Genomic DNA, 13,243 nt, shown 5'->3' on the forward strand with positions numbered 1-13,243 from the left:
GTCTGCCTGTACTCTCCTCTGTATTATTTGAAAAACAGATACCCTAGTCAGAAGCTGCCTTATCTATAGCATCATATAACACTAGATAAACACCTGATGTGTGACATGTTGCCTTGTCATTGCTAAAGGGGTGAGAGGGGATCAGAAAAACACCCATATGAACAAATGTTTCTTTACTCTTACTGAAAGCTGAGTTGATTATGGGTTAATAGTTCTTTTTAAGGGTTTGAGAAGAGGTTATATAATTTATGCTAGGTTAAAGATAGATACGTTAATAATATTGAAAAACAGTAGGGCAAATATAAACAAAAATATCTAAAATTTGTAGGATTTGAGAAAAACGGAAATGTGGACTGCCAAAATCTTTTAGCCATCAAGAGAAGGAAACATTCTTAGGAGAAAACATTTACATTTAATTAAATGTTGTAACAATGATTATTATAAACTACCAGGTTTTCTGAATTAGGCCAGCACCTTGTTTTTCTGAACAGGTACAGAAGATCAAGCATATTTCATTCATTTTTGAATGTTACTTTTTGGAGATGGTAATCTGTAATTAGCATTCACATGCTGATCAACATTCTTTTTCTTCATGAAAACATAAAGGTCAATGTATTGCCTTTTTGACCATTCATCTTTTTATAAGAACAATCCTGTTTTGAAAAGACGTATTGGAAAAGAATCACACTAAGACATCATTATTGATAATAACACCATGGCTACTTATTACTAACAAAATAAGCAAAAGAAAAGCATTATTAAAGGCTGAAAGAGTAAGAATATGCCACTATCTCTTGGGCTTACTGGAAATGTATAGCAACTAAAAGGAATGAGGATTTTTTACAAGATGATTTCAGATGCACAAAAGCATCCAGAAAAAAACGTTTGGACAAATCGAACATTAGAATGCATTGTAAAGGTTTTTAGTAAAGACAGATAAATAACCACAACATTCTTATTTTAAATGCTTTAATATTTTGTTTATTTGCATGTATTTTTATTGTTCCTACTTAGCAGCATACATTTATTGTTCCTCTATCACAAAAACTTGACAAGGGCAATTACCTTACATTATTTTGTGGAACCTTGAAATGTAAACCAGTGAAATCTAAAGAATATGTTTACAAAATCAATCAATATAATTAAAATATAGCATGTAATTACACTGGTGATTTTGACCTTGTCATAATTTTCAAAATAACAATTCCATATCTATAATAATCCCAAATAACAATTCTACATTCCATCTTAAAATATGTTACCATGACATGGAAATGGCTTGGTAACACTTTTGTGCATAATGAAAACTAAGGTAAGGGTAATGCAAACTGAACACTTAACAAAGTGATGATTTGCTGTGTCTTCATCTTTAATAGTGATAGTCTGCAGATTGCGACAGTGCTAGAATATTCATAAAGCCTTTTAATGTGAAATGAATCACAAAAGACTTTCCATCTCATGCTTCCCACCAGCAAAATTATCACCCAGTACCACTTAATCCTTCAAATATATTCAAATGATTATCCTAGTTAAAAAAATTAGAATCAGAAATCCAAAATAAACCTTATGTTTTCATAGTCATTCCACACTTTACAAAAGAAAGCTTATTATATGAAAGATAATTAATGTAAAAGTTTGTTAGTAGAAAACAAACTGTACTATATGTCTTTTGCACTAAAAACGAGAATTGCAATATAGCTGCTGTAAATTACAAATGATTCAGGACAAAACAAAAACCCAAAAACAAACAAGGCTAATGTATGGTTAAAATGTACCTTACTAAAATGTACCTTACAAGGCAGGCAAAGAATTGGCAATATTTAAGAAAACCATGGACATACAGACCATGGGGTTGAAATTTGCATCATAGGTCACACTGTGGCCCCTTTTTGAAGTACTGAATTTTGAATTCCAATTCTGAAGTACTGAAGCGGCAGCAATCTTTTGTTTTTTAACTAGGTATGAATTAAGCATCTTTTAAAAAGATCATTGATTTTATAACAGTAAGAGTATCTTGGGCACAAGAGCCATTTAACAAAATTCTATTGTTAGTAACTTGTGCTATAAATGCGAGGTACAGGTACATATAAATTGTGATTATTTCCTGCAAATGAACATATTTTGATACCAAGTATGTTAAAATATATTACAAATTAATTCCCTGTAATAATAGATTAAGACAAATCTGATAGAAATTATTTGGATAATATTTACTAATGGAAAACAAAATGTTTTCTGAAATGTCACAATTATTATAATAAGGTTTGGGAAAACTGAGAGAGAAGAGGATATAAGAATGCTATGTGAATGAGAGTAATAAAAAAAATGTTATTCTAAAATCACACACAACTACCTTTACAAATAAAGCCTATTATGTTCCTTTTTTAAAAAAATCCTTAATATTATTATAAAATCACCAGTATAACAAGCATGATACCTTTTCACTCACTGCATTCTTTGCCAAATATCAAAGAAACTTAAGACTGCTTTTTGTTCAATTTTTAAAAAATTCTGTATACTCATTACATTAAGAAAAGATAATAGCATGTAATGAATACATCAAATCTCAAATAAAAAAGATGAAAGTACATTTTGCTTTTATAAAACGTAAAATATAATCTGAGAATACTAGCCACTTAGAGGTTTGAAAATATAGTATAGGAACACCAGAAATGCAAAGTTAATTTCTTCTCTCTACTTGTCATTTATATGGCCCTGGAAAAGGGCTTTTAAAAGAAAATTTTATATTCATGTGTACATACCAATATTCACTTCCCAATATCTTTTTGCCATACATTTTTTTAAAGCCTAGAAAATAAAAGCTCTCTGATGCTAAATACAGGAACATAAAACAAGGATTTGAATCCACTGCAGTCAAATTCTGTCTTCTTCAGTTTGGCATATCCATATTTTGAAGCACAAGACTCACTCTGCTTGGAATGTATACCTAATTTTTTAAAGAAGTAAGAAAAAAAGGCATTATAATCTTGTCAGCACATTTCATGAAAGTCATTAAATAGTAGGGTTTTACGCCACAGACTTCAAGAAATAAGTTTGATGGCATGACTCAAACTTCTGTTTTCCTAAGGCAAATTACTCCTTATGAATCATATTTAAAATCTTAGAGTCAAGAGTAATCTAAACTGTATACAGTACTTTTCCAGTCTTTGTCCTAATATTAAAGAGAACATTTTAAAACAATTACCACTAGAGGGCTCTGTATGATTTATAATTGTCAGCATTATGACTCCTGAGAACACCCAAGCATACTGACAGAAGAGTGAAAAATGAAGAACTCTTACTATTGTGTTTAAACACAATTGTATTATTATTGTATTGTGAATTAAAGCTTAAGGCCTATGATGTTATTTTGCTCCAGTAAACAGAAGTAATGTGACAAAGCAATGTTTTGCAACTACTTTTGCATCTAAAGAGCATTACTTATGAAAATGTTTGATACTCACTTTTTTTTTCCCTTTGAAGAGTAAGAGTTTAATGAATGCAATCAAAGGAATCCTAAGAGGCACACACCTTTAACTCCAGGTGGTATGCCTTAAACCATTTTTCTAATTCGTCACAAACATATATTTTATGAGATTTGCCTTATAAAGACAGAAAATTTTAATCAACACGCCAGCATTTCATATGAAATTATCTATCATTTTTTGCTAAAACAACATTTATGTAGCTGAGCAAGTGGTTTTGTTGTTGTTTTTCAGTCGTGTCCAATCCTTTACGATCCCACGTGGAGTTTTCCTGGCAAAGATACTGGAGTGCTTTGGTATTTCCCTCTTGAGCTCATTTTACAGATGAGGAAACTGAGGCAAATAGGGTAAAGTGATTTTCCAGGGTCACACAGCTAATAAGTGTCTGAAGCTGCATCTGAACTCAGGTGTTTCTGACTCAAAGTTCGGTGCTTAATCCACTGAGCCACCTAGCTAGCAAGTGATATGAACTTTTATGCTACTTAATTCTTTATTCGTGGTATTATTTTTTTGGCTGCATCTGTCATTTCATTGGCACGCTTAACAGCCTATCAATGCAGATTAGCAACACTTCAGCAATTTAAAGACTCTTAGAGAACTGCCTGGGGGCACTGAGAGGCTAAGTCCTGCCTAGAATCATAATGGCCAGGATGTCTTAAGAGGCAGGATATCAGCCCAGGTCTTTCTTACTGAGGGAAAACACAATCCAATCAATGCACTCTCCATAACTTGGTATGTAAAGATATGTTTATTTAAAATACAAACAGTAAAGCCAAGAAAGAACTAGCAGAATGCTGACTTCACTATGACAAATATTTATATTTAAACCCTTGTTTTGCCCTAAGTTTTTGGTTTTCCTAATATTCTCCTAATTTCAGCATGTGAGAGCTTGCCTGGTGGCATAAAAGTCTTTCATAATCTGGAACTAGAACGTAAAATAAAAAGCAAACGTGGATTTAGCTGGGGAGGAGGAGGTGGGGGAAGAAAATTAGAAAGCAGCTAAAATTGACCCAACTGATTCAAAAGAATTGATAATGAAGAACGCTACCCACTTCGGACAAAGAGATGACGGGCTCAAAACGAAGAAAAGGGTGACATACATTTTTGGACACTGGCAATAAGGAAATTTATTTTGTTTGACTAGACATACTTGTTACAAGGGCTTTGCTTTTATTTTTTCCAGTGGTGGTAGAGTGGGTGGCAGGATGGCAGATAGGGATGAATTATCAGCAACAAAATTAGAAGTATGAAAAAAAGAGCCACTGAGACATCTTTCTCTTAAAAATAAAGATAAAAGAACAGTAGCAAGGCCAGAAAGCAGCACTGACAAGCAGGACCGTTAAACTTTTTATAAACTTTAAAAGAATTTCAAGTTGTATGTAATAGAGATATGAAGTTTAACGTACAATCTTCTTTTTCTTTTCCATGTATATGGAAATGCTCATTCTATTTGCTGTTCTTTTAAGTTCAGAAAAAGTATTGTAAAAAAAGAAAACGCCCATTAATACAAGTTTTAAAAAAGTTGAACACAACAGTTGATTTTCACTCAATGACACTGCAGCATATTTACACAACATAATATTTTCTCCTAAAATTTGTGTGATATAGAGCTCCTAACATCACATGTCCTTGGAAAGGGGCAATAGAAAATATAGTTGATTTGAATATCTGGAATCATTAGGACTAAAATCATTAGGACTTGGGAAAAACATACATTTAAAATTGTTACATAAAAATTGCTACCTAAATTTCAATTAAAGTCATGCATTTTAAAAAGTTATCAAAATTTGAAAACTTTTAAAAAAATACCAGGAGTAACTGTCCAGCTCCATGTCAAAATTGAAAATGAGCCATTCAAGAAAGCTAAAAATTACAACCTGGTTTTTAGTATAGTAAATTTAATGAAACTCTATACACATTTCTGCCAAATTTTATTTTGCTAATATTTTGAAAAAAAAGAAATTTGGATTTTCAATGAATTGTACTTTTCCTTATACTAATATTATTCCTAATACTAATATTATTATTCGAACTCTTCTAATTTTTACTTCTTCTAATTTTGTCTCCTATATATGTATACTCTTCCATCTAATTTAGAATATTAAGGAGGATAGAAATATGAAACAATCTCACTAAATTTTAAAGAATTTGATTATTACTTTTTTTTTCTTTTCAAAGGATGTTAAAAAATTATTCTCCAATGTTAGGTTTTGTTTTGTTTTGAAACACACAAAACTTGAACACTAAGTTACAAAAATTAAACAACTATGCCAAGCAACTTATCAAAAAAGATAGTTGTACTGCAGTCTACTTGAGGGCCCCCAAATATAAAATGGGGATAATTAACTGACCAAATGGTTACTGGCAATGAGTCTAAATGGCAAAGTAATTAATGACAATCCCATCACTTTCCTCAAATTTCCATTATAGAGGACTCACTTTATTCACTACAGCAACGAAGCAACTATCTTACTTAGAAAAAATTTGTACACATATATCTGTGTTCCCATTTCCGTCAGGGATTTTACATTTCTAAACTGCAATTCTGCTCTTATGCTAGGTTTGTATTAAGTAAGAGAGGTGAATTCTCCGTAGCACACTGGTTCCCAATATAATACTGCTACTGAAGCTCAAAGAAATGAGCGTACTAAAAAAGAACTAACACTTTTTTTCCCAAGAAGATTAAGAAGCAGTTCTGCATGACTTTTTTTTTTAACCTATAGAACATTCTGATCATAGCTAATATGACCTCAGTAAGAGTATATAACATAAACTGGGTCCCTTCGCTGCACATTTTTTGACCAATGGGGGAAAAAAATAGATCTTTTACCTGCTGATGCTGCAGCATGGAAGGCTATTTTTAAGAATTCTGCAAGCTCTGTTTGTTGCTATCTTTGAAAGCACAGATTTGAAACTTATTCAGCAGATCCTATGGATTACTGAACTTGCAAATTAAATTCTTAGCAAATATATACTAGTTAGAATGGCCATAAATGTCACAGGAGTAGAAAGGTACATTTGGTCTTTTTTCACTACTGTTTCATGGACACAGTAGAATTCCTTTACAAGGCTTGGCATCAGGAGGAAACAGCCCCTACTTTACTGACAGCATAACTCTGATAAAAACCGTATGAGTTTTGCTCAAGTGATATAATTAGGTCCACAGCATAGCTAAAACTGTAATGATGAATTTCATTACTACAGGATTCAACTATCTTGTGTATGAGAGGAAAAGTATTTCTAAAGCCATATTGTTCCTTCTAGCTGTTCCTTGAGCAAATCTGGCAAGAAGTAATTGTACTTTCTTGGACTTTTCAATATTTTCTTGGTTCATTTGTACTCTCTTATTTCAACTCTACCACCTGTGATCTTCCCCATCTGGAGCCTAGTAATTTAAATGAGCAATTCCCTACACAACACATGGTCACAGAGAACTAAATAAAATAAGAGAGCTCAGTTTTGTCCTACTTGTCCCTATGATATAGTACACCTTTTATTGTAACACAACCTTATGTGATATACACTCTTTTCCAGCTGCTGCATTCAGACGCAGCACATTCCACGTTCGCTGAATGAGTTAAATCAATACTGAGGGAAAAATTGTTACTGCTGCTAACTGCTTATTTTGTTTTAACTGAGTACAAAGATCTTTTGTTAATATAAGGACAAAGAATGTTCTGATACTTTCTGAAAATATGCTTTAGGGTCATACAAATAGTTATTCACAATAGCTAGGATGGCTGGTATCATAAAACTCCTGTTTCTAATGCCTGTGAATTCTCTTTCCCACCTGACAAAAAGGTTGTACAGCACAAACTATTAGATATATACACGTGGAAAAGTGAGTGGTTCTTAGCTCCACACTGTTCCTCCTACTTGTAAAGTGACCAATTTCTTTCTACCTCTGTCTCTAAGTTCGTATGACAATTTGGTCAGTCTTACTGAACAGTAGCTATTTAATAAATTCTTGTTGAATGAATGACTTCATAATTTAATTTTCATTCAGTTCTGTCACCATCTGACTACTATCTCCCTTCATATTCTCAAAGAGACATTCCAAGATCTGGAGCTCAAGAGCCTTGAGAAAAGCATGCTCTCCAGACCATAAGCCTAGTTTTCAGCCAGGGAACTATAGCCATGATCAAGGAAATCAACACTTGTGTAGACACTGCCTGGCAGCTGCCTTTGCAAGGGCTGCAGCTTCCACTTCTTCAGCAGCCATAGCTTCTTAAGATCCAGAAAATTAAGTTCTCACCACCGAAGTCCAGCTCTTTCAGATGGTTCAACATAAGAAATGGATTAACATTAAAGAAGTATTACCATCTGTTTCACTATTGAATCTTAAGGATTTTGAGACATTTGCATCTGATTTGCAGCTAAAGAATGTGAGTTCTTTGAAAGAAAGTGCTCTCTTAATTTTCTATGGGTCCCTAGCACTTAACAGAGTATTTTACACATAGTAAGTGCTTAATAAATACTTTTTCATTTTTTAAGTCAATAAATTGCTTTTTCTTCCTGTTAAATTCTAACACAGTTAATGTACTTTGTAAGATTTCATGAGATTAAAACCTAAAGAGAAAAGAATTAATTATTTAAAAAGAAAAAGCCCAAAGAACTCCAATTTGGATAGATTTCAGGGAGTCCCCAAACTTGGATGCTTTGTAAGTCTGTAAGTGGAGGGGCTTTAAATGAGAGATTAAAGTATTAAAATTCCCTGGAGTAGTAGTTATCCATGTGGTTTTTACCTTGTGTGGGAATCCTGTGTTTTTATTTTGTACAGTCAGCTGTAATTATACAATACCTGGTCCATAATTCCTTTCTTTTGAGGTTTTGAGACTGAAGAGGTCTAAGGAAAGTGACTATTTTGTTACCTTATTAGGCAGGTCCTATTTTTACTTTTAGCTGAGTGTAATTTCCAACAGCTTCTGTCAAACCAGGATCTGACAGAATGTAGACTCTTTGAGAATAGGGGTTATTTCATTTTTGTCTTTGTATTCTCAGCCCCTAGCACAGAGCTTGTTGATGAATTTCTTTGACTGCCATCTTGACATCCTATAGCATATATACTTTCCCCAGAATCCAACCTCACTCATCATTAATAATCTCATTTTTTTCATTGTTATTGCCTATGCAAGATTACCTTTCTCTGCAATACAACAGGAAACAAACTTGAGGGAGTTCTGAGATACTAGCAACACTAGTAATTTGGGGTGAATTAGGGAATGTGGAGCAGGTATAGGAATGTCAGTGAAGTTTTCATACCCATTTTCAATTAATTCCTGCTGAGAAGCCTTAGTTCCATGTCTTTCAGTAATGTGAATCAGATTTAAGGAATCGTAAAGGGTCATGTAAATTAAATTCTTATAAATTATAAGACTGCCACACTGTTATTAACCATGAAAGTGAAATAACTCTATAAACCAAGACCTGTCATAGTCTAATCAATAAAGACAAGCAGATGCTTTCCCACTAAGCATCTGTGTTCTTCTTAATTAAAAAAAAAAAGATGAATCACATCACTCAGCTAAGAGGAACAGAAAATACTGAGATACGGAGTTGAGTACAGAACTAGATTCCAAATGAAATTGCAAATTATTCCAAATGCAGAAATTTCCCAAATCTCTGATTTCATCTCTGAAGTTTATCATAATTATTTTAATGCTTCCCAAACCACAGAACACTTGAAATACCCCCTGGAAAAAGGTAGTTCTGGGAAATTGTGGAACAAAACAGGGGAAAGAAAGTCTATGCAGACACTTAAAAACTGCTCATATAATAAACATTTTTACAAGTGATTTCACATTTTACAAAGAAAAATAGTACTAGCATAAACATTTTTATAGGAAACTCCTATTTATATTGTATGGAACATCAGGGCCAAATAAGTTTAAAGCAAGAGGACAAGGACTGATTTGTGATTACAAATGACAAGGACAGCAATATAAAATAGAACTCATTCACATGATTTAATACTTTACTTCTTAGGTTCTTCATGTTAAGGAAATATGCCAGAACTGGATTAAAATTTTAATTTGTTAAATGTAAAAAGTATAGACTTTTATTGTTATGACCAATATCAACATCACCTTAAAGATTCAAGAAACTTCTAAAGACAGAAAGAAATTTTTTTTTATAAAAATACTTACCAAAAGAGAACAGGGACAGCCATTATGTTCAAAATACTCAGAAATGAAATCTGTATTATGGTCCACTCTCTGATGTCCTCCATATTTCTCTTCATCAGTATCCAGAACAATTTTGAATTTATAATGTATTAAGGAATTTAAATTGTTTTATTTTAACAAGATCTCATAAAATTTTATTAAAATACACATCATAGTTCATATTTTCTCCATTCTTCTGAAACAGTGTGGCATAGTGGATATTGACTTGGAAGCAAGAACTTAATTCAAAACCACTTCTGAAACTAGTTGAGTAACCATGTACAAGTTAACTCCTTTCAACCTCATTTTTCTCATATAGATAAAATACCTGTGGTAGATGCCTTATACAAGGCTGATGTGAAGATCAAATGAAATAATATACATAAAGTATTTTGTAATTTTTAGATTCTATATTAATGTGAACTATTATTATTCTTAATAATATTATGCAAACTTTATTAGGGTTGGAAGATAAAAAGACAAAAAAAAATATTCCCTTGCGCTCAAAGAGCTTACAGTCTACCACTTTCTGGTACTACTATTTTAGAACATGTTATAATTTGATTTCCCAAAGAATTCAATAGCTATATTGTATATACCCACTCTTTGTAACAGGTACTGATGCACATTTGTTACATTCAAAACTGCTAAGAATGTACTCAAACACAAAAACAACAAATTAAAATTGCAATTTATACATCTTCTTTGTTAAAGTACCTGTTAGGGACATGTTTTTATTTTCTTAATATAAACAAAGATAATCAAACATTGTAGAAAAAGCACTAAATCTGAAATCAGAGAATTTAAGTTTGAATCTTGGCTTTCCTATATAACCATGCCCAAGTGATAACTTTTCTGGGCCTCAGTTTCCTCATTTGTAAAATGATGGAGCTGTTTTAGATGATCTATTAGGTTCTTTCTCACTCTAAATATATAATCATAAATATATGTACATAAAATGACCTTAAAAAAGCCACTCCCTTTCACATCTAGTATGCTAAGTTCTGGGCACACCCAGATTATCTTCCTATAGCTAAAGGAAAAGAAAAGCCAATCATATAGAAGTTATCTTGAAGTAGCTTTATTGAAGTCAACTGTGAATCAGATTGATAACGACAATGACTAATGAACTGAAATCAGAGAACATGAAAGCTATTAAAAGATGGCTCAGAACTGATCATCCTCTGTTGTCATTAAATGATGCTATATGGTTCCCTGAAGCAGAGGTGTAGATATGTGTAGCTATTTTTTTTTTCAAATGGAAACACAGTGAGTAAAGCATGCCTGAATGAATGAAAGGAGCCATGAAAACAAGAATTTCACTTCTGTTCCCTACTCCTCCACTTCATAAGCTACTTCCATCAAACCTCTTATGGAATGATAGGGTTTTCAGTATCCATAAAACTACAGTATTTGTGAATACTGAAAAACAGGGATTAGCTAGGAGATTACTGGAATTAGCCTCAGAAAATAAATACATTTTTTAACATAGTCATAAAGGACAAGTCAGTGTAAGGGTAGGGCTGATTTATTTACTCAAATTCTTCCCCACTGAAAGTCTTAAAAAGCTCCATCAATCATGGGCTTTAGACTAAGTGTGAAAAGTCTTGGACAGCTATTTTATTATGTCATAACAGAAAGTCTGTTCCAGGTTGCTGAGGTATTTCATCATTTTCTCTGGGTCTTCCATAAAAGAAGTGATAACTGAAATGGGAGAATATCAGAAATTGGAGCAAAGGTGGTATTCCAAGTAAAACTCCTAAAAAAAAGGAACAGATCAGAGTGGGGGCAGGGGGAAGGAAAGGGCTCAGCTTAACTCTTGTGTCTCCCCTCTGCCCTCTCCTACTGACTGATTTAGCTAGAGGAGGACTTTTTTGAGCCCCAAAGTATCTGGGGGATTTTAGATTTCTTATTTTCCCATCAATGTCCTAGAGTTGTCCTGAGATGAACTATATTGGGAGCTAAGGGGAGACTGGACATAGATTGAAAGCTTTACAAGAAGTCAGAAAAGAAACTACACTGCTCAATGAGGACTTCCTGACCATTCAATGAATGGGAGAAAAGAACTGTCAACAAACCCAAGAATCGTGAGTTAACTATTTGCCACATGTGCTCTCTTAAGTTTGAGTTCACTTTTCCCTGGACTCTTTATGTACTTCTAGAAGTGTATACCCAGACTTTGAGGGGCAGGGGGAATGCTATGTACTACTATTACTGCACCACCTTAATGGTGGTAAAGCTGATTGACAAAACTGATTCTCAAATGATAATCTTATGTGTTGTCTTCCTCCCCTACGATGTAAGCTCTTTGAGAGAGGGAATCATCTTTCTTTTTCTCATTTGTACACCCCGCACTTAGCAAAGTACCTGGCATATAACATGCTTAATAAATGTTTGCTGAATTTAATTGGATCCTCTATGTCAGGTTTAGGTGTTTGTGACAGGAGTAGCAGGAGTCTTTCTTCCCAAATCTACTGCTCTTTCAAACTTTTTTTTTTTTTGGCAAGGCAATTTGGGTTATGTGACTTACCCAGAGTCACATAGCTAGTAAGTGTTATGTGTCTGAGGCCAGATTTGAACTCAGGTCCTCCTGACTCCAGGGCTGGTGCTCTGGTTGCCCCCCAAACATTCTTATTACCACTGTGGGCATAATCATTCTTCCAGTCACCCAGATTCACAACCTTGTGACTGATAAATAAGTGGGCTCTTAATAAAAGTTTACTGATTGGCTTGACACCTCACTCTCACTCAAACCATCAGTTACCAAATCTTGTTATTTCTATGTCCATAACACCTCTCCCAAAAGTTTCCTTTGCTGTTCCTGGACTATTGCAATAACCTCCTATTTAGTCTCTCTCAATCCAATCCATCCTCCACAAAGCGACCAAAGTAATTTGCCCTAAAGACCAGGTCAGATCATGTCATCCTTCCCTTCTCCTCCATGATATCTAGGGTCTATGATACAAAAGAAGTTAATAGGTGGGATGGAGTAGGGAAGTATGAGGAGTAACAAGTGTTGAGTGGAAAGGCAAGATAAAGAAGAGACTGAAAAAGGAGAGGAATGGAAGAAAGATGAGGTAATCAAAAGTAGAGTGGCCTAGAGCGGAAAAATAAGCACAAGGACTTAAATTTATGTTATATACACTTCCTCTCCCAACCCAGTTTCTTCTGGTAGCATATGAATCTCTATTATTGTGAAATGCTATCTATTTCTGCTATAAATCAATCAGCACGTTTATTAAACAACTACTTTGTGTAAGGAACTGTAATAGTCCATGGAGATACAAAGACAAAAATTAAATGGTCCCTGACCTCAAACAATATGAACGTGTGTGTGTGTGTGTGTGTGTGTGCGTGTGTGTGTGTGTGTGTGTGTGAGAGGGAGAGAGAGAGAGAGAGAGAGAGAGAGAGAGAGAGAGAGAGAGAGAGAGAGAGAGAGAGAGAGAGAGAAAACATAGGTATACAGAACTTCTGGTGCCAAGAGAACGGAATGAGGAAGGAACCCTCTTGGAGCCCTCCTAAATCCCCCTGCAAATAACTTAAGAACCATCCCAGAATGGATTTAGGAGCCGAGCAGCAGCTCATCAGCACAAT

At 33.9% G+C, this 13,243-nt stretch overlaps 1 protein-coding gene across 1 annotated transcript in view; it reads right to left on the bottom strand.

The window, feature by feature from the left end:
* Positions 1-952: 952 nt before the first annotated feature.
* The window catches only part of GBE1 (1,4-alpha-glucan branching enzyme 1), a 279,718-nt gene continuing 267,427 nt past the window's right edge, over positions 953-13,243 (bottom strand). The window contains 2 exon segments of the mRNA XM_078147433.1: positions 953-2,947; positions 9,632-9,747. Of these exon segments, the coding sequence (XP_078003559.1) occupies positions 2,926-2,947; positions 9,632-9,747 (138 nt within the window). The 3' untranslated portion in view covers positions 953-2,925.

This window comes from Phascolarctos cinereus, unplaced genomic scaffold (genome assembly GCF_003287225.1).
Source record: "Phascolarctos cinereus isolate Bilbo 61053 unplaced genomic scaffold, phaCin_HiC Scaffold_7;HRSCAF=346, whole genome shotgun sequence".
Classification (NCBI taxonomy): Eukaryota; Metazoa; Chordata; class Mammalia; order Diprotodontia; family Phascolarctidae; genus Phascolarctos; species Phascolarctos cinereus.